Source organism: Drosophila busckii, chromosome 3L (genome assembly GCF_011750605.1).
Source record: "Drosophila busckii strain San Diego stock center, stock number 13000-0081.31 chromosome 3L, ASM1175060v1, whole genome shotgun sequence".
Lineage (NCBI taxonomy): Eukaryota > Metazoa > Arthropoda > Insecta > Diptera > Drosophilidae > Drosophila > Drosophila busckii.
The window spans coordinates 5,561,170-5,583,262 of NC_046606.1; the positions used below are offsets into that span (position 1 = coordinate 5,561,170).

The 22,093-nt window shown below is 42.0% G+C and overlaps 7 protein-coding genes across 9 annotated transcripts; 3 read left to right on the top strand and 4 right to left on the bottom strand.

The window, feature by feature from the left end:
* The first annotated feature begins 456 nt into the window (after window positions 1-456).
* LOC108600947 (importin-7) lies at window positions 457-5,325 on the top strand. 2 transcript variants are annotated; one of them, XM_017988793.2, is made up of 9 exons: window positions 457-773; window positions 1,684-1,919; window positions 1,984-2,481; window positions 2,549-2,725; window positions 2,791-3,958; window positions 4,076-4,386; window positions 4,441-4,643; window positions 4,706-4,972; window positions 5,029-5,325. In XM_017988793.2, exons 1-9 carry the CDS (start codon window positions 684-686, stop codon window positions 5,223-5,225), a joined length of 3,147 nt encoding a protein of 1,048 aa, XP_017844282.1. In that variant the 5' UTR covers window positions 457-683; the 3' UTR covers window positions 5,226-5,325. The 2 variants fall into 2 exon arrangements, with proteins under 2 accessions (XP_017844282.1, XP_017844280.1); XM_017988791.2 differs by having other exon boundaries at window positions 459-773; window positions 4,703-4,972.
* A 701-nt stretch (window positions 5,326-6,026) lies between these two features.
* On the top strand, window positions 6,027-7,761 carry LOC108600620 (lariat debranching enzyme). The gene is made up of 2 exons (XM_017988304.1): window positions 6,027-6,290; window positions 6,340-7,761. The coding sequence occupies exons 1-2, from the start codon at window positions 6,094-6,096 to the stop codon at window positions 7,739-7,741; spliced, it is 1,599 nt and encodes a 532-aa protein (XP_017843793.1). The 5' UTR covers window positions 6,027-6,093; the 3' UTR covers window positions 7,742-7,761.
* A 29-nt stretch (window positions 7,762-7,790) lies between these two features.
* Window positions 7,791-8,824, bottom strand: LOC108600622 (2-aminoethanethiol dioxygenase). The gene has a single exon (XM_017988306.1). The coding sequence runs from the start codon at window positions 8,615-8,617 to the stop codon at window positions 7,886-7,888; it is 732 nt and encodes a 243-aa protein (XP_017843795.1). The 5' UTR covers window positions 8,618-8,824; the 3' UTR covers window positions 7,791-7,885.
* A 72-nt stretch (window positions 8,825-8,896) lies between these two features.
* On the bottom strand, window positions 8,897-9,401 carry LOC108600624 (39S ribosomal protein L36, mitochondrial). 2 transcript variants are annotated; one of them, XM_017988307.1, is made up of 2 exons: window positions 9,328-9,401; window positions 8,897-9,274 (listed from the first exon to the last, which is right to left on the bottom strand). In XM_017988307.1, the coding sequence occupies exon 2, from the start codon at window positions 9,272-9,274 to the stop codon at window positions 8,897-8,899; it is 378 nt and encodes a 125-aa protein (XP_017843796.1). In that variant the 5' UTR covers window positions 9,328-9,401. The 2 variants fall into 2 exon arrangements, with proteins under 2 accessions (XP_017843796.1, XP_017843797.1); XM_017988308.1 differs by having other exon boundaries at window positions 9,338-9,372.
* Window positions 9,402-9,414: 13 nt separating this feature from the next.
* Window positions 9,415-11,822, bottom strand: LOC108600621 (SUMO-activating enzyme subunit 2). The gene is made up of 4 exons (XM_017988305.1): window positions 11,601-11,822; window positions 11,384-11,538; window positions 11,038-11,325; window positions 9,415-10,971 (listed from the first exon to the last, which is right to left on the bottom strand). The coding sequence occupies exons 1-4, from the start codon at window positions 11,742-11,744 to the stop codon at window positions 9,465-9,467; spliced, it is 2,094 nt and encodes a 697-aa protein (XP_017843794.1). The 5' UTR covers window positions 11,745-11,822; the 3' UTR covers window positions 9,415-9,464.
* Window positions 11,823-12,270: 448 nt separating this feature from the next.
* LOC108601166 (phosphatidate cytidylyltransferase, photoreceptor-specific) lies at window positions 12,271-15,016 on the top strand. Its single transcript, XM_017989098.2, has 6 exons — window positions 12,271-12,369; window positions 13,129-13,253; window positions 13,472-13,568; window positions 13,631-13,807; window positions 13,866-14,354; window positions 14,414-15,016. Exons 1-6 carry the CDS (start codon window positions 12,271-12,273, stop codon window positions 14,756-14,758), a joined length of 1,332 nt encoding a protein of 443 aa, XP_017844587.1. The 3' UTR covers window positions 14,759-15,016.
* Window positions 15,017-15,950: 934 nt separating this feature from the next.
* On the bottom strand, window positions 15,951-21,628 carry LOC108598007 (probable helicase senataxin). Its single transcript, XM_017984622.1, has 7 exons — window positions 21,440-21,628; window positions 20,154-21,384; window positions 18,350-20,090; window positions 18,148-18,287; window positions 17,979-18,080; window positions 16,299-17,920; window positions 15,951-16,237 (listed from the first exon to the last, which is right to left on the bottom strand). Exons 1-7 carry the CDS (start codon window positions 21,626-21,628, stop codon window positions 16,061-16,063), a joined length of 5,202 nt encoding a protein of 1,733 aa, XP_017840111.1. The 3' UTR covers window positions 15,951-16,060.
* Window positions 21,629-22,093: the final 465 nt, after the last annotated feature.

The following is a 22,093-nucleotide window of genomic DNA, read 5'->3' on the forward strand; positions in this document are numbered from 1 at the left end:
CAGACACCAGTGTTGGATCGTTCGTGAATAAGCGAATAAAATTTACTGAATCGTTCATCTTTTTCCGTTCTTTTTGTGAGTTGTTGTTGTTTTGCTTGAAATTCTGGCAGCACAGTGTGACTAGATAGTAGTGCTGTGTAAGCAGCGTTCAATTCGCTGAATAAGTTCGTTCGTTCGTTTTTAAAAACATGTTCAAACATGTTCATTATTCGTTGTTGTTTGATCCTTGCGCGATAAACCTATGTCCGTATTTCTGTTTACTCTTTCTAGAATATTGTTATACAATATCTCAATGTTTAACAACAAGCCTAATTTTATTTTTATTTTAGGTGCATAACACAAGTAAAATAACAAACAAAGCCAGCAACACCAAATGAACGACGAAGGGTGAACGATTAATTTCGTTCACTTTGGTGAATAGGTAAATTTAGTTCGTTCATTTGGGAACGACCCAACACTACTACAAATCTCTGCGCTGTGTGTGTGGCTGTGACAGCCTTTTCCACGTTTTTCCTATTCGCGCATATTATTTTTTGCAATTTGGCAACGGGGCCAGCGTGTTGCTAATAATATTTACAATCGTTGGAAAAATTTGTGCATAATTGCGAGAGTTAGGCGGCAGCGCGCTTTGTTTGTGCAGCAAAACCGGCGAATAATAGGAAGACTCAACCTCAACCACGAAAATGGAGGCACAAAAATTGACAGAACTGTTGCGCGCGACCATTGATCCGAATCCTGAGCAAAGGAAAGCGGCAGAGGATCAATTGGCACAAGTAAGTTTTATGTCGGGGCGGTTTTGTTTCATATGTAAATCTGTAAGTGGGTGCTTGACTTCCAAGCTGAAAAGCAAAGCAAACCATGTGCTTTTTTAATTGTTCGCTTTTAACCTCCCTCTCTTCTGCCCAACCTAATGCTCATCATTCATATCGTATGCAAGTGTGTGTGCGTGAGTATGTTTCCGATAGCTGAGAGCCATATAAGCCTGATAGTCTTAATAAGTAAAATGATATTTGGCCAAAAAGCATTAAAAAAAAAGAGAGACTAGAAAAAGGGCTTAAGGCAGGCGGCAACAAGTACCCACACAAATACAGTAAAATATAGCATGCTCATGTGTATATGTATGTTTGCGTATGCACATTATGGAATTGATTAAACATGCACTTCAAAATATAGCAAAAAGTGAAAGATAATGTAAATATCTACTGAAGCTTTTTTTTTTATATTTTTGGTAGTTTACCGTATCATCAAATATTTAATAATTATCACAGTAATAGCAGCTCAAACATATATGCATTCGCACATGGAATTTAATTAACATAATATACTCAACACTTTTGTACCAATGTGCGGGGCTAGTGTCTGTGGCGCTGAGTCTGAGTCAGCATCTAACAATTTGCATTGCCCCCTCCCTTGTCAATCGGTTAATTAACTTTATCAGCATTTATTGCAGACTATAAGCATGCTACTCACACCTCCACAGAAACACACGCACGCATGTGCTTAGAATTTAAATCAAGAGACATCCTATAAATGTATTTACACGTATTAATATACATATATACGCTATTGCCAATTGTTTTATCAATATAATTTAGAAAATGCCATTACCCCGTTCGCTCTGCTTTAAACAATTGAATAAACAATCCAGCGAAAAATATTTTACTTACATATGTTCATTTTCAGATACACAAAATTATTGGCTTTGTGCCCACCATATTGCAAATAGTAATGCAAACAACACTGGAGCAGCCGGTGCGTCAAGCTGGTGCTGTCTATTTGAAGAATCTGATCAACAGCAGCTGGTCGGATCATGAAACGAAACCGGGTGAGCCTATACCTTTCTCCATACACGAGCAAGATAGAGCCATGATACGTAGCGCCATTGTGGATGCCATTGTGCATGCACCCGAATTGATCAGGTAAGTAATTAGCATGCCGTCCTTCACATACAAAGTTTTAACTAATTATTTAACTTCTGGTCAGGGTGCAACTCTCTGTCTGCGTTAATACCCTCATCAAGGCCGATTTTCCTGGTCGATGGCCCCAGGTGGTAGATAACATTAGCATTTATCTACAAAATCCGGATGTAAATGGCTGGAATGGCGCCTTGCTTACCATGTATCAGTTGGTCAAGACCTATGAATATAAACGATTTGAAGAGCGCACACCATTGAACGAAGCAATGAATCTACTGTTGCCCATGATTTATCAGCTGATGATGCAGCTGCTTAATGATCAATCGGAGCAATCAGTGCTGCTGCAAAAGCAAATACTCAAAATCTATTATGCGCTTACACAATACAGTCTGCCATTGGAACTCATTACAAAGGAGATCTTCTCGCAGTGGATGGAGATTTGTCGTCAGATTGCGGACCGTGCTGTGCCTGATTGCACGCATCTGGATGACGATGAGCGCACCGAGTTTCCCTACTGGAAGACCAAAAAATGGGCACTACACATTATGGTGCGCATGTTTGAGCGGTGCGTAGTGAGAAAAATGCTATTTAGCAAGTTGGAAGTTGAATTTAATTATCGTTTTTATTTATAGCTATGGAAGTCCCAGCAATGTGGTTAGCGAAAAGTATCAAAAGTTTGCCGAATGGTATCTACCCACATTTAGCTCGGGTGTGCTGGAAGTGATGCTTAAGATACTAGATCAGTATCGCAATCGTGTCTATGTGTCACCACGTGTGCTGACCGACGTTCTCAACTATATCAAGATTGCGTTAGTTGCCACAACGAAATTTCACAATTTAAAATTCCGTATTTATATCATACATTTCTCTACAGTGTGAGCCATGCCTACACCTGGAAACTCATCAAGCCACATATGGTGGCTGTCATACAGGATGTCGTCTTTCCGATTATGTCGTTTACGGACTCCGATCAGGAGCTCTGGGAGAGCGATCCGTATGAATATATACGCCTCAAGTTTGATATCTTTGAAGATTATGCTACACCTGTGCCAGCAGCGCAATCACTGCTGCATTCGGTCTGCAAGAAGCGGAAGGGCATACTGCCAAAGGCCATGGCCACCATTATGCAGATCATTACCTCACCAAATGCAGATAATAAGCAAAAGGATGGTGCATTGCATATGATTGGCACCCTGGCCGATGTGCTGCTTAAGAAGGAAGTGTATCGTGATCAGGTGGAATCTATGCTAACCACATATGTGTTTCCGGAATTCCAGAATCCGGCGGGTCATATGCGTGCGCGTGCATGCTGGGTGTTGCACTATTTCTGCGATGTCCAAATCAAAAATCCTCAAGTGCTGGCCGAGACCATGCGTTTGACTACGAACGCCTTGCTCACCGACAAAGAGCTGCCCGTCAAGGTAGAGGCTGCAATTGGCCTTCAAATGTTCCTATCGTCACAGGATGAGGCGCCACGGTATGTGGAGTCGCAAATCAAGGAGATCACCAAGGAGCTGCTCACCATTATACGCGAGACCGAAAACGAAGACTTGACCAATGTCATGCAAAAGATTGTCTGCACATTCACGGAGCAACTGCTGCCAGTGGCCACAGAGATCTGTCAGCATTTGGCCACCACCTTTAGTCAGGTGCTCGAATCTGAGGAAGGCTCAGATGAAAAGGCCATTACAGCTATGGGACTTCTTAATACAATTGAAACGTTACTCAGCGTCATGGAGGAGCATCCTGATGTATTGCTCAATTTGCATCCCATTGTCATCAATGTGGTAGGCCATATATTCCAGCACAACATTACCGATTTCTATGAGGAAACCTTCTCGCTGGTCTATGACCTCACCGCCAAGTCCATCTCATCCGAGATGTGGCAAATGCTGGAATTAATTTATCAGGTGTTTAAAAAGGATGGCGTTGACTACTTTATCGATATTATGCCGGCACTACACAACTATGTGACAGTCGATACGCCTGCATTCCTATCCAATCCCAATCGTCTGCTCGCCATATTGGACATGTGCAAAACGGTAAGCATAGAAATACGAAAAGCGCTGTGGCTCAAAGGTATATGGTTAAGAACTTTATTCAAAATGTATATAGAAGTCAGTCATGTGCATTTCTAAATGCTGAATTCACTTTTTTAGATGCTTACCAACAATCCAGGCGAGGATCCCGAATGCCATGCCGCCAAGCTTATGGAGGTTATTATATTGCAATGCAAGGGACAAATTGATTCGGTTATACACATGTTTGTCGAACTAGCTTTATCCCGTTTGACACGCGAGGTGCAGTCATCGGAGTTGCGTACCATGTGCCTGCAGGTGGTTATTGCGGCGCTCTATTACAATCCGCAGCTACTGCTCTCCATACTAGACAAGATGTCGCAGCCAAATAATGAACCAATTAGCTCGCATTTCATCAAGCAGTGGCTGCATGATACAGATTGTTTCCTGGGGTACGCTATTAACTGTTGTAATGTATATCCATTATAATCTTGTACACATTGTAGCATACACGATCGCAAACTTTGCGTGCTGGGTTTGTGCACGCTAATCTCGCTTGGTGACGCAAAGCCGCAGGTGCTAAGCGAAGTGGCGGTCAAGATCGTGCCGGCGCTCATACTGCTCTTTGATGGACTTAAGCGTGCTTACGAATCACGCGCACAGGAAGAGGAGGAGGAAGAAGAAGATGAGGACAACGATGATTGCGAGGGTGAGTGCACACATCGTATTCCTTTGATATCAATTTGCTAAGCTATATCTTCTTCACAGAAGCATTATCAAGCGATGAGGATGAAATGGACGACATGGCACCCAATTATTTGGACAAATTGGCGGACTTTGCGAAAACAAAAGGCACTGCCGCTGGATTTGAGGTAAAAGCTGAGCTCAAGGACGATGATGAGGACTCTGATGATGAAGCCGAGGAGTCTGTGGGTGATCTTAACGAAACTGGCCTTGAAACCTTTACGACACCAATTGATGACGAGGAAAATGACAGCGCCATTGATGAATACTGGACATTCAAGGAAGTTATAACTGGTTAGTTAAATTGTGCCAGAAATTGTAGAACTTCACTAATTCGAAATCACTTGCAGCACTTTCCGCACAAGATCAGGTGTGGTACTCGCTGCTAACCTCTAATCTGACGCCTGACCAGGCCAAGGCTTTGCAGGAGGTGGTGGTCACAGCGGATCAGCGCAAGGCTGCCAAAGAGTCAAAGCTAATTGAAAAACAAGGCGGCTTTGCATTTCCACAAACCACCGTTCCCTCATCGTTCAAGTTCGGATCTTAATTGATAGACAAATACCCAGGGATGCACTTGGACACGGACAACTTGATAGTTTTTTTTAATTTTCTTTCAAAAAAAAAAAAAAAAAAAAACAAAACGAAACGATAACTAGTGGCTGGCAATTAATATAATGGCTGTTAAAGCATTCTCTAGATTCTCGTATATATATACGATATTGTATATATATACCACAAACACATACATCATGTGTGCGTATTCAGCGTATTGTTTGCGGGTAAAAAAGTAGATCGCTGTATATTTATTGTAGCTTTATATCTTGATTAATTTCTATGATTTTTTGGCAATTCCATGCCAACAACTAAATTATAATAACTTAAGTTCAAAGTCTATTGTATATCATTGTATGTAAACTAAACAAACCCCAACTTAGGACTCAGCTCATGGAATGAGATCGGATTCCTCCCACTTCCTCCCAGCTAAAACAAACATCGAACAGGCACACAACACTCTAAGAAACAATTATTTTAGAGTATGAAATTCTAAGGCAAAGCATTTCACATTAATTTGCCTTTAACACACATACGAAATATACTTATTATAATATGTAATAGATGGAGCGATATTTTTGAAAAATAAAAAAAGCATTTTTAACGTTTGAATGGAATGTGTTTTTTTGTTGGTGTTTTTGGCAGTCCAAACTGTAGCAGCTGAAGCAACCTTGGAGGGCCTGTTAGATGGCACGAAGGACATTTGCTTTTCTTTTCAAATTTTAGTTTGGCGCTTAAAAGCAGTCTGCACTTTTTTTATCAGTATAAAAAGTATGACCAGAACCAAAGCATATTCGTTCTGCAACACTGTCTCATTTTGTTTACACTTGGAAAGTTAGATTTGTGCATAATTCTGCATAAATATGAAAATTGCTATAGAAGGCTGCGCCCATGGTGAGCTTGAAAGAATCTACGAGACCATAGAAGGAATAGAGAAAGAGCGCAATATTAAGATTGACCTGTTGCTATGCTGCGGTGACTTTCAGTCTACGCGCAATGTGGAGGACTTACAAACAATGGCCGTTCCGCGAAAGTATCTGGACATGTGTAGCTTCTACAAGTAAGTTAGGGACAAATGGGTAAACCGTATTATAATGCTTGTCTTACAGATTTTATAGTGGCGAGCGCTTGGCGCCCATACTGACCATCTTCATAGGCGGTAATCATGAAGCATCCAACTATTTGCAGGAGCTTCCCTATGGCGGCTGGGTAGCACCTAACATATTTTATCTCGGATATGCGGGAGTGGTCAATGTGAATGGCATACGCATAGGTGGCATTAGTGGAATCTATAAAGGTCACGATTTTCTGCGCGGACACCATGAGTTTCCGCCGTACTCGGAGCAGAGCTGTCGTAGCGTCTACCATGTCCGTCAACTGGAGGTTTTCCGTCTGCAACAGTTAAGCGGAAATCTGGATATATTTATGAGCCACGACTGGCCTCGAGGCATACAAGAGTACGGCAACAAGGCGCAGCTACTGCGTTTTAAGCCGCACTTTGAGGAGGACATAGCGAACGGACAGCTAGGCAGCCGTCCACTGGAAGAGCTGCTAAAAATGCTGCAGCCCAGCTATTGGTTTGCGGCTCATTTGCATTGCAAATTTGCGGCCTTGGTGCCACATCATCGAGGCAAAAGGGTAAGGGTAGATAAAAGAGATGAAAGCAGCAGCAGCAGCAGTAGTGAGAGTGAGGATGAAACTGAAAAGGAGCAGCAGTGTTCCAGCTCAGTTAAAGCTGTACCAGTGACTAAATTTCTTGCCCTGGACAAATGCCTGCCAAAGCGACGTTTTCTGCAGCTTCTCGATCTACCTGTTAACGTAGAGGGGCCACCTATTTTGGAGTATGATGCTGAGTGGTTGTCAATCTTGCGGACAACCAATCATCTACTATGCGTTAAGGATAGCAACTATTATCTGCCTGGTAAGAAGGCAGGTAGCTTACAGGAACGTTCTAATTTCACACCTAGCGAGGAGGAGCTGGAGTATATACGCCAAAAATTTGAAGACTTGCAAGTGCCACAGAATTTTTGTCAAACTGCGCATACATTTGATGCACAGGAGCAATCAAACTATAAACACCAACATGTATCGCAACCAGCGGCTGTGCTAAATCCTCAAAGCAATGATTTCTGCACCAAGCTGGGCATAGATGATCCACTTTGTCTGGCCATACTGGCAAGTGGCAATCAGCTCCCAAAAACTGCCAATGTGCAAGAAACGACATCAGTAGGTAGAAAAGTCCAGGAACATTTACTAGTCGATCAGGAGACAACGGTGACAACGCCCAGCAAACGTAAGATGAATCTGTCATTGCCAGCGCCCACAGCCAGAGTGGAGATAGCGCTGCCCGCAGAGGAAGAGGAGATGCAGCTAGTTGAGCAGGTGAAGCAAGAGCCACCCTCGGAGTTACCTGCAGAGATATCACTTAATCTTGACGCAAACAGTCCACTTATCAAAAAACTTAAACGTCGTAATCAAAGTATATACCAAACAGTGGATAATGAGGATTAATCTTCACAAATAATAAAAACTTACCAAATACTAACTGTTTAAAGGCACTTTATTGAAATAACACAGACGCTTTACATATATGCATGAGAGCCTAGGGGATGTGTGGGGAGTAGTGGAAATAAATAAGGAATACGTTACGCGTATTCACTGCATATCAGTGACGTGACTGCCATGCGCCTCGTTGGCGCATATAAAGCCGCACTTCAAAACAGTGTCCGGGGTTTCGGCCAAATCACAATAGTAGCTAGTTGGAGAAGGGATGCGCTGTAGCTCCATTTGGCCATCCACGTCTGTTTTCGGTCGATAGAAGCGGCAGCGGCGTGGCCCATATTGCGGCATATTGGCATCATAGGGTGGACTGAGTATATCAAAGAAGGCAGCAACGCCGCTGCCCAACTGTGTAATTTGATGATAGTTGCGTTTGCGAGGCGTGAGCAACGCACTTACAGTGTCCGCTGTTATAAGGCTGGGTTCCTCCGCATTGACTTTGATGTGTGTCAGATTCTTGTCGTAGACAAGCGACTCCTGCGAGCCTAGTTGCTGTGTATAGCTCTGCACTTTTAGCTGACCCCAAAGGCCACGCAGCAGGCCATACATAACGGGATGATCATGCAGGGGTATGCAACTATTGGCGCGCAATATAAACAAGCTCATACTGAAGTTCTCATCCTCAAAGATGGGCATATAAATGCAGGGAGCTCGCTCTATACTAGGCACATCATCGCGAAAGAGTCCCTCGTTAATATGGAGATCACGGTAGGTAAGCTGATCTGTTAACTGCTTAAGTTGTTGCAAGTTGGCATTAAAGCTGGCAAGATTGTCTCTTTGGAAGGTCTTGAAGGCTTGCCGAAGAACGCACTGGAAATGTGCCGACATTGCATTTATTAAATTATTTCCGTGAGCTTTTTTTTTTGCTTATCAGCAATGCAGTCACAATGACTGACGTCAACTATATTTATACTGAACAGCTAGACACAGTTTGAACACAATTGCGTTCAAACTTCAAATAAAGTAAAGTTAAGTTATAGAGATAAACAATACTAAACAGCTGCGAGCGCAGTGCTGCCAGGCTACGCGGAATGGTGCTGCCAGATTATGCAAGGCAATTGTAAACTTATTTAAAAATCTTTTTATTTTGTATTAACAAATAACTAACTAGTAGCCCCTTTCCTTGGACTGCGTGGCATGCGTCAGGATCCAGGATTTGTAGTCGCGCTTCTTCATAGACATTTGTTTGTGACGCGGATGCGTTGGACAAATGACATAACCACGTCCCTGTCGGACTACCGTATAACAATCCTTGCACCGGTGCTTGAGACGTCCCTTTACCTTAAAACCAGCCACCTGCTGCAGAAAAGCATTAACGGGTGCCAAGAGCGAGACTATCCCTTTAGTTGCGGGTATCAAAGGCTGCACAGGAATTGGATTTGGCGTAACTGCAGTTGTGCGCATTAGTATGTGATAGCCACGTGTAGCACTGATGCCCTGCCATAGCCGCGAGCTGCTTTGCAGCAGTCTGTGTGTTAAAAACATCTGTAAATATGATTTTAATTAAACTTTTCTTTAAAATTTATACCAGCACACACTTTTTCTTACTTCTCGAACAGTGTTGCCAGTCTAACAAAAGAAAGAGTTGCCATAGCTTATTAATATAAATTTGATGTTAGAGCGCACTTAAAATACTCTTTATTTTGTTAAATTAAGGTTTTTTTGCATATATAAATCAATCAATACTGATGACTTCTACACAGGACGTATCATCATCCAGTTTTGTGCGCTTTCTTTTTGTTGGTACGGCCGGCTCTTCGTCCGACGAATCGAGTATTTCCATGATATCCTCTTGCTCCGATTCAATAGTGGGTTTTCGTTTAGCGGCAGTCTTGGGAATGCTTTCCACGCTAAGCTTAGCTGTGGCATCGCTTACCACTTCAGCCACATCATCCAGCTTAGATTTCTGCTCCTCCTCCGCGTCTTCATCTTCTTCCACAACCAGACAATCGTCGTCGCTGTCGTCAATCTCCGTAGGACGACTGCGCTTCGAAGTTGAGGGACCTTCATCGGTAATATCGGAGCCATTGGCTGCACGTTTTCTAGAGCTGGGCTCCTGCTCCTTCGGCTGCTCAGGCTCCTCCTCCTTGGGTTGCAATTGACTTTTATCAGCTATAACTTCGAAAAGAGCTTCATCACGCTCGGCATCAAAGTGCGCTATAATAATGCTAAGCTCATAGTTTTGAAAGAAGTCATCGCATTTAAGTATAACACCATCGACAATGTTCATCTCGCTGAGCAATTTTGGTTCATTGCAAGTGGTTTCCCCTTCCTCCGAGGAGATGGCTATTGAGCCCGTAGATTCCACGGTAACATCCGGATTAAGCATGTTCAAGGTTTTAATAAGCACATCATCACGGAATGCTTTCATCTGCACGCGCTTGGTATCAATACGCAAAGTGATGGCCGGATCGCTCGCGCACACATAACAATTGGGATTGGGTGGTGGAAAGAAGCCGTCGGGAACGAGAAACTGTTGACGTCCATTAAGGCGTAGGCGCGCATAGACAGCCTTGCACTGTTCCCACTTGGCATTAAGTACGCTAAAAGCACGCATGACTGAGATGCCTGCCGTAATTGCATTTGTTGTTGCTATGGCGGGTATAATGTTGCCTGCCATGGATTTGATCTCGAAACGTGTCTTGCGCTCTATATTGAAGATTTGAGAGCGCACATTTGCGCATGCTGCCACAAAGTCCATGGATGGCGGAAAGTCCTTGTCCCAGACCAAAATATTATCCGCCTCCAGCTTGAGAGCAGCACTTAATTCCTTAAGGGCATGCGCAAACACTTGTGCACACTCCTCCACGCTCCAGAGCTTATGATGCTGACGCGCAAGCTCTGATAGGGATTCAGTGTTAGTTATACCCTCTGGGAGTAGTGTCTCCCATTGCACGGGCTCTGGCGCCTTGCGGGTCTTCCAGAGATTCGACATTTTCAGCAAATAATTGATGTCATCATTGAAGAACTTATTAAACAACTTGCCCGCATCATAGTTACAATCCTTGGCCCACTGGCGAGTATTAATGCGCACCACATTACCATTGGCAGACTCCACTGCCTTAGACTCGAGTTCAGAAGAGGCATCTCCATCTGCCTGTTTATCAGCATCTTCCTGTGCTTCCGGATCAGCGGCATCGGGCGAAATATCCTCATCCTCAACAGATTCGCCAAAAAGTTGACTGAAAAAGTGGACACAGTTAGTTATACATTTATAGATCTGTTCCAGGACATGGCAGGCTACTTACTTGAACAAATGCTTGGCCCAGACAATGCAGTGTATTGGCTCGGATGGTGTATTGCGTATGGTACAACCTGGAAAACTGCGTTGTTTCTCCTTAGGTGTGCACTCATAGCACTGAGTAAGGCCTCGCTTAATCAACTCCACTTGGCCATTGTACCCAGAGGTTCCGCTTTCAATCAATGGAACGTCAGCATTTAAGCACATGCGATTCACATGATTACGCGCCGCTCGATTATCCAAAGCACTGAGCACCACATCAAATTTTTTGAAGAAACTCACACCATAGTCCGTACTGCAAGTATACATAATTTTTAAATTCAAATTCAACCCAGCCTTTGGTGCACACTTACGAGGTCACACTGTCGTGATATGCTGTTATATTTGCATCCGGATTAAAGCTGAGCGCACTCTCTTTTGCCACGCGCGCCTTTGACTTGCCCACATGCTCGCGATGAAACAAAAACTGTCGATTCAGATTGCTCAAGTCAATGGTATCCAAATCGATCTGGAAAACAGACACCACACATAATTATGTTTTCATTGTATACAAACAATTTTTCCACTTACAATTTCAATTTCTGTAAAGCCGCTAAGTACAAGATTTTTCAGCACCTCACAGCCAATGCCACCGGCGCCCACAACCAGAATTTTTGATTTTTTTACCAATTCCTGTAGTGTTGCAGGCAGCACACCATCAATTGCTGCAGCCATTACTTTTATTTTCTTACAATTGTTGTGAAAAAATAGCAATTTTTTCGCTTTGCAAAATGACGCCGGCTCGTAAACAGAAAATGTTAGTCATAGCAGAAAATGTTATTCATAACAGAAATATTTTGAATTCAGCATTGCCAAACACTAGCCTTCCAAACGTTTTAGCAATTTTACGCTAGACTTAGATATTTTTTAATTGCAATAGCTAGAAAAAGTGTTAAATTGTTATTATTATTGAACTATTTATTTATTTTAAATAAAAAATCTCTAAAAATAGTAATTGTTTAATATTTTTTATATATATTCTGATTTCGGAATTGTTTAATATTGTTTCACTTTTAGCTATTTCCAGCCATATAAATCTTATCGATTTAGCTGCTTTTCCTATACAATTCTGGTAACACTGCTTTACAACTCAAACAAATTGAAAGAATAAAAGTTAAGCAGACAGGCGCTCCGACAGAATTTTTGAAAAAATTAAATCTAAGAAAATCAGTGGCGCAAGTAATTGTAAATAATTGGCACAATGGCCGAAGTACGACGTAGAAAGCCCGAAAATGAGGCAGAAGAGATTGGTGTAGCTGCGGGTGCTGCAGGTTCTACGGGTGCAGATTCCTCCGACCATGTAAGTTTAAGGTGTTCTATTAAAATGATCAGGTGAAGGTGTAAGCGGTAGCGGGCAGGGGCAATAATGCAGAGCAGAGTTCAGCTTTGTTCTTTACCAAATTTGCATAATTAATTCAAGCGCAAAAAGCCTGTAAAATTGTATGTATACTCATTCAACTAACGTTGTGTTCGTGTGTGCAACTGTGTATGTATGTTTGTGTGTATATGTGTGTGTGCAGTGTTTTTGTTATTCTCTGACGCAAAAGCAGGTGGTAAAACCGATGTACACAGAGAAAGCAAAGAGAGCGAGTGAGAGATAGAGTGGGCGCAATAAAGAAACCCAATGCCAAAACTGCGCCAATAATTTCCAAACAAATCCAATTAGATGCAACCATAACGGAAGCGTTCTTGCCTAACGACAGCCACCACCGCTCCGAGCCACCCACTGACACAGCAACAGCTGCCAGATACACTGTCTCTTTGATTTTGAATATACTATAGATTTGATTAGACTGTTCCTTAGCATTAGCTTTTGAACAATTTACTTTCTTATCGCATCCCCTCCAAATAATAAAAAAAAACCACGTCGCCCAAGCGACCAACCACATGCTTGCGTTATTTTTCGTTTTTGCCAACCTGGATAAATAACTTAAATGCTTACTATCTGTTTGATTAAATTTTCTATATACATATATCTACATGTACACAAGCGAACGCTTGGACTTTGATATTTCGCGTTCGCTAATTTATTAATTGTTTTAATGGGATTTATTCATAGGTTGATTCAGAGGAGGAAAAAATTCCAGAGGAGAAATTTGTCGAAGAGCTGGCCAAAAATTTACCCCAAGGCACTGACAAAACACCAGAAATTTTGGACTCGGCTCTCAAGGACTTGCCCGATCGGTAAGTAGAACTATTTGTATACGTAATTTGTGTATATTCTTATATATATTCCTATATGTGTGTGTGTATGCTAAACCAAAATATTTAGGCGCGTGCAAAATTCCAAAATTATTTGAATACAGCTGCGTACATACTGTAAACAAATTTACACTAACACTAATATTAAGAAGTCAAACATTTTCCTATATTATATCTTGTTGATTCTTTTGTGCAAACAGATGGAAGAACTGGGTCATTCGCGGCATTTTCACATGGATTATGATATGTGGCTTTGCATTAATCATCTATGGCGGTCCACTAGCCTTGATGATAACGGTATGTTTACTCAGACTGTTTACTCACTGTATCTACTTATGCTTAAACGATTTTCATTGCAGACACTGTTGGTGCAGGTGAAGTGTTTTCAAGAGATTATCTCGATTGGCTATCAAGTGTATCGCATACATGGACTGCCCTGGTTCCGTAGCCTCTCCTGGTATTTTCTGCTTACATCCAATTATTTCTTTTATGGCGAAAATCTAGTAGACTACTTTGGAGTGGTTATTAATCGTGTGGTAAGTATTTTCATGAACTAAACTAAAACTCCAGCTAACGGTCGTTTATTTCTTAAAGGAATATCTCAAGTTTTTGGTAACCTATCATCGTTTTCTGTCCTTTGCGCTATACATTGTGGGCTTTGTTTGGTTTGTGCTGTCGCTGGTAAAGAAATATTACATCAAGCAGTTTAGTCTATTCGCCTGGACACACGTCTCGCTGCTAATTGTCGTCACGCAGAGCTACCTAATCATACAGAACATATTCGAAGGCCTTATATGGTTCATAGTACCCGTGTCGATGATAGTATGCAATGATGTCATGGCGTATGTGTTTGGTTTCTTCTTTGGACGTACACCCCTCATCAAGCTAAGTCCGAAAAAGACCTGGGAGGGCTTCATTGGTGGTGGCTTTGCCACTGTGCTCTTTGGCATACTCTTCTCGTACTTTTTATGCAACTATCAGTACTTTATATGCCCCATACAGTATTCGGAGGAATTGGGTCGCATGACAATGTCCTGTGTGCCCAGCTATCTATTTACGCCGCAGGAATATAGCCTTAAATTGGTAAATTACTCTAAAATCAATATTGATTTTGTTTAAACTGATTATATGATTAATTTCAGTTTGGCATTGGCAAGACCTTAAATGTTTATCCATTTATCTGGCATTCGATATCGCTGAGTCTGTTTAGCTCCATCATTGGTCCCTTTGGTGGTTTCTTTGCGTCGGGCTTCAAGCGCGCATTTAAGATTAAGGACTTTGGCGACATGATACCTGGACACGGTGGCATAATGGATCGCTTCGACTGTCAGTTCTTGATGGCTACGTTTGTTAACGTTTATATCTCCAGCTTTATACGAACTCCATCACCAGCCAAACTCTTGACGCAGATATATAATCTAAAGCCCGATCAGCAATACCAAATTTATCAGTCATTGAAGGATTCACTTGGCGATTTGCTGAACTAAATCCCCACACATACAAAACTTAACTAACTCTAGACAACAACAATAGTTTGCTTTATTGATTACTTCTCTATATATGAATGTTTAAGGCGGTCGAAAAGAAATATATACACACATGTATATGCGCATATACGACCTAGATCCACTCGGAACAAGTACACTATATATATGTATATGAAACTATTAGCTGACATAATTGTAGTTAATTTTTGAGCATAATTTTTTGTTATGTTTTATTTTTTAGTTAGACATTTATTAGTAGACATTTGTTATTACAATTTTAAGTTATTTCAAATTACGTTTACAATTACTTAATATTATGATTATAATGGCATTCTATATAGTGCAATCTGTAATTAATTTTGTGGCTGAGCGATTCCATTAATTTTAAACAAGCCAGAGATTGACTACCAATTCTCATCAAATTATAACAAAAACCAAAACAATTTAAAAGCAACAAGTAAAAATAGTAATTGAATTTAATAAGTCTGTGTACGCTCCACATTTGTGTGAATTTAATATATATCAAAAATATATAAATATATTTAATAAGCAAAAGTCGCCTATGTGCATTTGAACAACAAATGAAAAATCGATTTTATTTATGAAAAAACAAACAATTCAACTTATTATCAATATCTGAAAATTACGAACCATCTATTGATAGAAAGTCGACTTTTGATTTAACTTTATACTTATTATTAATTTAATGCTGCGTCAGCTGGAATTTAAGGATAAATTCGTAAGACAGTTCCCTAGCAATTATCACACTATATACCGATAGATATATATACTTTGCATAAATTTTTGGATGCGTTCTTAATGCTTTATATTTTGTCATCTTTAGTTTGTTATATAAACTCACTATAATTTATATCAACTATAATTTCTAGTGCAATATAATGCTAGTAAAATATTAAATATGAAAAAGATATGTACTACTTTATTTATTCATTTTGTTTTCATTTAGATTACATTTATAGACATATAGATTGTTAATTGACAAATGAATTGACGATTTCAAAATAATACTGAATAAAGTTAAGTTTCTAGCATTTGGGCGAAACTTTAATTGATGTTATGAATAAATGTGTGTAAAAAAAAATGTTATACATTCATTATATATCGTTTCACAAGACTACATACATATATGTAGCATATATATATATATATATATATTTGGCACGTACGAAGAAGATTGTTATATGTAAATATTATATATACCTTGTATATATGTTTTTTATACTAGAGTCACTAGACTTATGCTTATGTGTCATATATGTAATTGACACGGGTGTAATTTGGTCAAGCTTTTGATCTTTGCTGTTTATCGGAATCCTGATCGCTGTCAATTGAAATGGGCTTCACCAGTAGCTTGTTTATAAGCGTGGCTTCCAAGTTGTCTACATCGCTGCGCTGCAGATCAAAGTAGACGTGACGCTGGCGTGCATCATTTAAAAGATGTCGCCACATGTCCACGGACTGGAAACAAAGGTTTTGAATAAGCAAAGCTATAGAACTTTATAGTAAATGACAATCTTACTTGCAGATCATCAAAGTTTCCGCAAATGATGAGACAGCGTTTAGGTCGTGTGATGGCGACATTGAGGCGCTGATAGTTGGTCAGGAAGCCAGCGCCACGTGTGCGCGCATTAGATAAAATAATAATGTCACGCTCTTGCCCCTGATAGGCATCCACAGTTTGAGGACGTATGTTCATGTGCGGCGGTATAAGCTGGTTTAGCGTATAGCAATGATTGCTATAAGGTGAAATTAGGCCATACTTAAAACGTTGAGAGGGCATGTGCTTGTCCAGCTCTTGAAGCAATTTGGATACAAAGCGTGCCTCCTCATCGTTGCTAATGCTGCGCGTCTGTTCATTGCTGGTTTCGCTGGTGTAGCTTAGATTTATGACACAGTAGGGCAAAATGGGCGCCAAGTGACGCTTGGTGCTGTCTGCATTAACTAGCTGATCCTCATAGAAGTAGCTGTTGGGCCAACGGCAAATCTCTGGATGCATACGATACTGGGTGCTTAGCTTAAAGAGTTTGGTGTGCACTGTTTTGTGCACGCCTGGCTTGTCCAGATACTGCCGCAGATTACACTGTATACGATCAAACATCGATTTGGCCAAACCATAATCAATAGCCTTCTGCGAGAGCACTGTTGCCGGCAGCTGTTGGGTATCGCCGACTAACACCAAACCACGCACGCCAAAGCACAATGGCAGCAGCGTCCAGGGCTCAGTGCACTGAGTCGCTTCATCGACAATGCAAACGTCAAAGTAGTCCACAATCCGGTTTAGCTTAACACAGCTGGAGAGCGTGGTGCAAACTACATTAGCACGCTTTGCGAGCATCTGACTGAGCTCTAGTTCCTCGCGTGGCGTTATCGGTGGATCCAGCTGGTCGCACACTCGACGCAATTGTTGTTTCTTGTTCCGCACCTGCTGTTGCACATAGCTCACCTGAGCCGCGCGCTGCTTCAGCTCGTCCAGCTCATTACGCAGCAGCTGTTGCTGCTCCTTGAGATTCATTACTTGCTCCGCGCTGAGACGGTTGCGCTTCTGAGCACGCGCCAGTATTAAATGCTGTTCGATGGACACACAGCGCACTTTGGCATCCATTCTTTCAAAGTTGCCAAAACGCAGTACTTCAAATTTATTATGCGCCATTAAGCATCGTATGTTTAAAAGAGTCTGCGTTATATTATCTACTGCTGCATTGGAATGTGCACAGATCAGCACTTTACGATCTAAGATGGGCGTGCATGCACCATACAAGCACTGCAGCGTGAGATTCGCTATAACCGCTGACTTGCCCGTGCCGGGTGGTCCTTGTATAAGGGTTATACTTGGCGTAGCGTCATCTATCAGGCGACTCCAGGTGCGCTGGCATACATCCACTTGTTGTTCACTGAGACGCGTAAAGCCACGATACTGCGTGGGACCAATTGCCTCTTTGGGCTCTATATAGAATACATTTTCGCTGGGCTTGAGTATGCGTCGGAAGAGCAAAGAGCGTTGCAAGCGATAAACAGCATTAAAAGCACCCAGTTCCACGCGCAAATTATCCACCACTGGGCGTACTGAGAGCGTCTTAGCCATATGCAGCATATGCATGGTTATATCCTTCTGGGGTATCTCAAAGATCAGCTCAAAGCCATCTAATGCAATTATAAATTTTACTAATAACTTAACAATGTTTTCTAACATCTTTCTTACCGCCAACTCGTAGAATATGTGTATGAGAAGCAAAGGTTTCCTTAAGGTTCTTACCACTGCTCACAGTGTAGAGATCGAAGCGTTTCTCGGGCCGCTTGGGAGCTGAATTTAAAATACAATTATTTATAAATAACAAAGAGTTCTGTTCAGGATATAAATTTTTACTAACTTTTGGTAACCAAGCAGTAGCATTCGTTTTTATCATCTTTGGAGTAGCTCTTGAGTTCCACATTAAATGTGGTTTGGGACAATTTATAATCACGCTCAATGCTGGCCAGAAATTCGATCTTCATCAGCGGCGTTATAATGCTGCAATTGTAATAATTTATCATTAGATTTTAACTTACTGCAGCGCTAACTGTCTAACATACTCTTTATACTGTTTAAAGCTGCGAAATTCTGTGGGTATATGCATAAGCTTTTCTTTCTCAGCCACAGCGTCGACAGTCCCCAGCTGTAGCCACTGATTGCTCCAGGTAAGTATATTGCCCATGCTAAGACGATCAAAATTTTCCATTTTACCAGAGGCAAGCGCCCATTCGCGACGCTCGGGATATGTGCTAAGGGATAACTTCTTAGTATCCTTGTTGCTGCGCACATGCCGTGTGTTTGGCAAGCGTTCAATTATTCGTATTTGGGGCACATTATTAAAGCGCACATGGCGTGAACTCTTGGATTCCTTGTCACGATTCTCAAGCAGTTGAAATTCACGATCCATTTCGGCAAAGGTAACGCGATTGCAGGTGCGTTGCGCCCTTGCACGTTCTGCATCCTTGCGCTCTGTCACACGTGGAGCATGCGTGGCTGGCGTGGTCCTTATCAATGCTGCATCGGCTGCCTGCAGTTGCTGCGAAAAGGTTTCCACTTGCGGGCTGGTTGTTGTAGACTTGGGCTCTGTTTCCAATTTCTTTTTCTTTGGAGCAGGTCCAATTACATCTTTGGTAAGAAACTCGCCGCGGTTTCCAGTGCCCAAGGCATGCACACCTGTGTGCCTACGCTTGGTTTGCTCCTGGCAAGTGGAAGCTGCAGGCGCTTTGCTCTGCTCCTGGCAAGTGGAAGCGGCAGGCGCTTTGGGTTTCTCGCTAAGTTTTTTTAACAGCTCGAGCCGTTTTAATTTGTTGTTTGCCAATTCCTTTTTCTCCTCGCTGGGCTTTTGATACCATTTGGCTTTTAACTCAGCCTGATAGTCTGCCGAGCGTTGTCTAGACAGAATCTGCTGGCGTCGCATCGTTTCTTTGCTTGTTGCATTAACGCCGCGGTACTTGCCACGCCCACTGGGCAAATGTGGTGCATCGATAAGCATGGGACTGCGGTCGCATACAGATTGGCTTCGATTGCGTAGTGACGTTGATGTCGGCTTGTCTGTTTGGACTGGAGTCTGTTCATGACTGGAGGTTTCTTCATTCTCCACAGCTATAGTCTTTCGCCTGTTTGGTATTTTATAGGTTTCTGGACTGGAGCCGTCTTCTTGATGTTCGCTGGTTGTCTTGCGGCGTCCCCATTTCTTTTTCGGCGTTTGGGCTGTCTGCCTGGCGCTTATTTCCTCTTCTGCTTTGCTTGAGCTCTGCTCTTTGGTAAATGTGTTGCGACGTCGACCCTTGGTCAAATGTGGCGCATCTATTAGAATAGGACTACGCTTTGGAATGGCTGGGTTTCCAAGCACGCTGCGGTCGCATACAGATTGGCTGCGATTGCGCAGTGACGTTGATGTCTGCTTGCTAGGTGTCTTCTTAGGCCTGGAGGTTTCTTCATTCTCCGGTAAAGACTCTACTGCTATAGTCTTTCGCCTGTTTGGAATTTGAAACGATTCTGGACTGGAGCTGTCTTCTTGATATTCGCTGGTTGTTGTCTTGCGGCTTCTACATTTCTTTTGCGGCGATTGGCCTGTCTGCTTGGGCGTTTCGTCACTGCTGGATCCTACTTCCTCTTCTGCTTTGCTCTGCTCTTTGGTTAAGGTCTTGGGTCGTCTGCGAATTTGCTCTTTGGGCATTGATTCATCTGTCGACGTGCTCGATTCCAATTTGTTGCCACGAATAGCCTCAGCTTCATTGTTTATTGACTTCGGGTGCAAGTTGGATTTGCGAAATTTCAGCTTTTGCGGAAAGCCGCTGCCTGTCGTTAAATGCGGAGGCTCTAATCAAAAAACAAACTTTAAAAATAATTTCAATGCATTACCTGTTATCTTAGTTGCTTCCTCTTCACTGCTAGAGCTGCTCTCAATGCGCATGGCACGACATTTGTGTCTTATGGTTATTGGTGCATTATATCCATCGCTAATTTTAGGTGTCTGCTGTGCTTCTGGTTGCTGCTGATCCTCCTCTTTCTCAGGCTCTGGCGCATAGATCTGCGACATGATCCTTTGTGAGAGCAGCCTGGATGACCAGTCAGCCACCTTACTGTTAAGCTCCTCCTCGTCCGAATCATCAACCAATATAAGCTCATCCTCCTCTACTTGTATGGGCATCATGTCATCATTAACTGTATCAATTTCTGCTTTGATTTGCCAGGGTTGCAACGGTTGTGCATTATCCATGTCCAATTCATTGTCGCTTAGATCATCCCTGACATCATCGGCAAGCTCCTCTTTCATTTCGCGCAGCAAGGCTTGGGACATGGCAAAGTTTTCATCATAATCTTCATCGTCCAGTATAATCTCTTTTATTTCTGGTGGTCGGATGATAGCTCCTGACAAATCAACGCTTATTTTTTCAGCAGCCGTATCCATATTAATATTATTATTTTCACGTCGCAAGGTCTCCGAGATTGCAATATTTTCTTCATTTTTACTATTGTTGTTTAGTATATTCTTATTTTTGAGTAGCTCAGGCTGTGCTGATGGCATGTCGTCCGGCAAATCAATAGTATCACCATCGCAGATTTTCTCCGCAGCCGTTGGTATATTACTATTATTATTTAATTGATTGAAGACATAGGGATTAATTTGTAGCACCGACTCCAATAACTCTTCATTGGGTTCTCCAAAAATGTTTTCAATATCTTTGGTTGCTTGTGAGAGTAGCTCCTGCTTTACATCCGGCAGCTTGGGTAGATGTAAGCATCGTGGCTGGCTATTTTCAGAGTGTGGGTTCTTGTCAGATTCGGGCTTCCCGTCAGAGTCGGCGCTCTTACTGTCATCTTTAGGCTCTTTTAACTTGCCCCTTAACTTCAAATCTGGCTTAGTAGAATGGGACTGTTTATCGTCCTCATCAGACGATAAAACGAGTATTTCGCTTGCATTTGTATAATGTTGCAGAAGTCGAAATATGGCAAAGTCCGCTGGACACGCACTATCTGGCTCACCCGGTGGCTGATGCACACCCAAGCCAATGATATCGCGATCATTTAACACACATGACATGCCGCTCTTATAAGGTTTCGTATTCACGTAGACGCCATTCAAGGCATTCTGCATAGAAGAGCCTATTATAGGTATTTATATGTATTTTATACTTTAAACTTACCAGAACTGTTACGCTAACTTCATTGTTAGCGTTCACACTGAATCTAGCGTGAATGCGAGATAGGAATTGGTAGTCTACCAAGACGAATTTACTGCTGGAGTGCCTGCCAATGGTATTATCCGAGCCGGCGAGCACAAGCTTAATTCCTGTACTCAAATGCTCCAAGAACCAATAGTTGAGCCCAGCCATATTTGGATTTCCATGCAGCTGAAACGCTGCTTTGTTTTTACTTTTGGGAACGAACTGGAGCAGTTTTAAAACTGAACTGCATGTACCCTTTTTAACTGTTACCTGTGGAGCTGCACTACATTCGATTAAATTTGTTAATATAAACGTTATTCGTTACTGATGCTCGATGACAACTGCACATTTTTGAGTTATTCGTTACACGATAACAGCTTATCGTTTTCCGACAACTTTTTACGCGCAAAGTTTTTGCAAGTGGACCAATGTGAAGAAAGTTTTATTAATATGTCCAGAAAACATCACTGAACTGTAGATCTAACGCCCGAGCGTGATAAGACTTAATAAAGAACTGCATGAAAAATGCGCAAACTGCGAGACGAGATGAATATGTTACCTGTTACTTCTTGGGATTATTACGCGCTGCACTTTTCCAAACACTTTGGTCCTTAAAATAACTAAGCTAGTTAT

Coding starts and splice junctions, on each gene's coding strand:
- LOC108601166 (XM_017989098.2), top strand. CDS start 12,271: ATGGCCGAAGTACGACGTAGAAAGCCCGAAAATGAGGCAGAAGAGATT. Junction 12,370..13,128: donor GTGCAGATTCCTCCGACCAT/GTAAGTTTAAGG, acceptor ATTTATTCATAG/GTTGATTCAGAGGAGGAAAA. Junction 13,808..13,865: donor GAGTGGTTATTAATCGTGTG/GTAAGTATTTTC, acceptor TATTTCTTAAAG/GAATATCTCAAGTTTTTGGT.
- LOC108600620 (XM_017988304.1), top strand. CDS start 6,094: ATGAAAATTGCTATAGAAGGCTGCGCCCATGGTGAGCTTGAAAGAATC. Junction 6,291..6,339: donor GACATGTGTAGCTTCTACAA/GTAAGTTAGGGA, acceptor CTTGTCTTACAG/ATTTTATAGTGGCGAGCGCT.
- LOC108600624 (XM_017988307.1), bottom strand. CDS start 9,274: ATGTTTTTAACACACAGACTGCTGCAAAGCAGCTCGCGGCTATGGCAG.
- LOC108600621 (XM_017988305.1), bottom strand. CDS start 11,744: ATGGCTGCAGCAATTGATGGTGTGCTGCCTGCAACACTACAGGAATTG. Junction 11,539..11,600: donor GCTTTACAGAAATTGAAATT/GTAAGTGGAAAA, acceptor TCTGTTTTCCAG/ATCGATTTGGATACCATTGA. Junction 10,972..11,037: donor TGGGCCAAGCATTTGTTCAA/GTAAGTAGCCTG, acceptor CCACTTTTTCAG/TCAACTTTTTGGCGAATCTG.
- LOC108598007 (XM_017984622.1), bottom strand. CDS start 21,628: ATGGCTGGGCTCAACTATTGGTTCTTGGAGCATTTGAGTACAGGAATT. Junction 18,288..18,349: donor AGCTTTAAACAGTATAAAGA/GTATGTTAGACA, acceptor TTACAATTGCAG/CATTATAACGCCGCTGATGA. Junction 17,921..17,978: donor ACATATTCTACGAGTTGGCG/GTAAGAAAGATG, acceptor TAATTGCATTAG/ATGGCTTTGAGCTGATCTTT.
- LOC108600622 (XM_017988306.1), bottom strand. CDS start 8,617: ATGTCGGCACATTTCCAGTGCGTTCTTCGGCAAGCCTTCAAGACCTTC.
- LOC108600947 (XM_017988791.2), top strand. CDS start 684: ATGGAGGCACAAAAATTGACAGAACTGTTGCGCGCGACCATTGATCCG. Junction 1,920..1,983: donor CATGCACCCGAATTGATCAG/GTAAGTAATTAG, acceptor ACTTCTGGTCAG/GGTGCAACTCTCTGTCTGCG. Junction 4,973..5,028: donor ATTCAAGGAAGTTATAACTG/GTTAGTTAAATT, acceptor AATCACTTGCAG/CACTTTCCGCACAAGATCAG.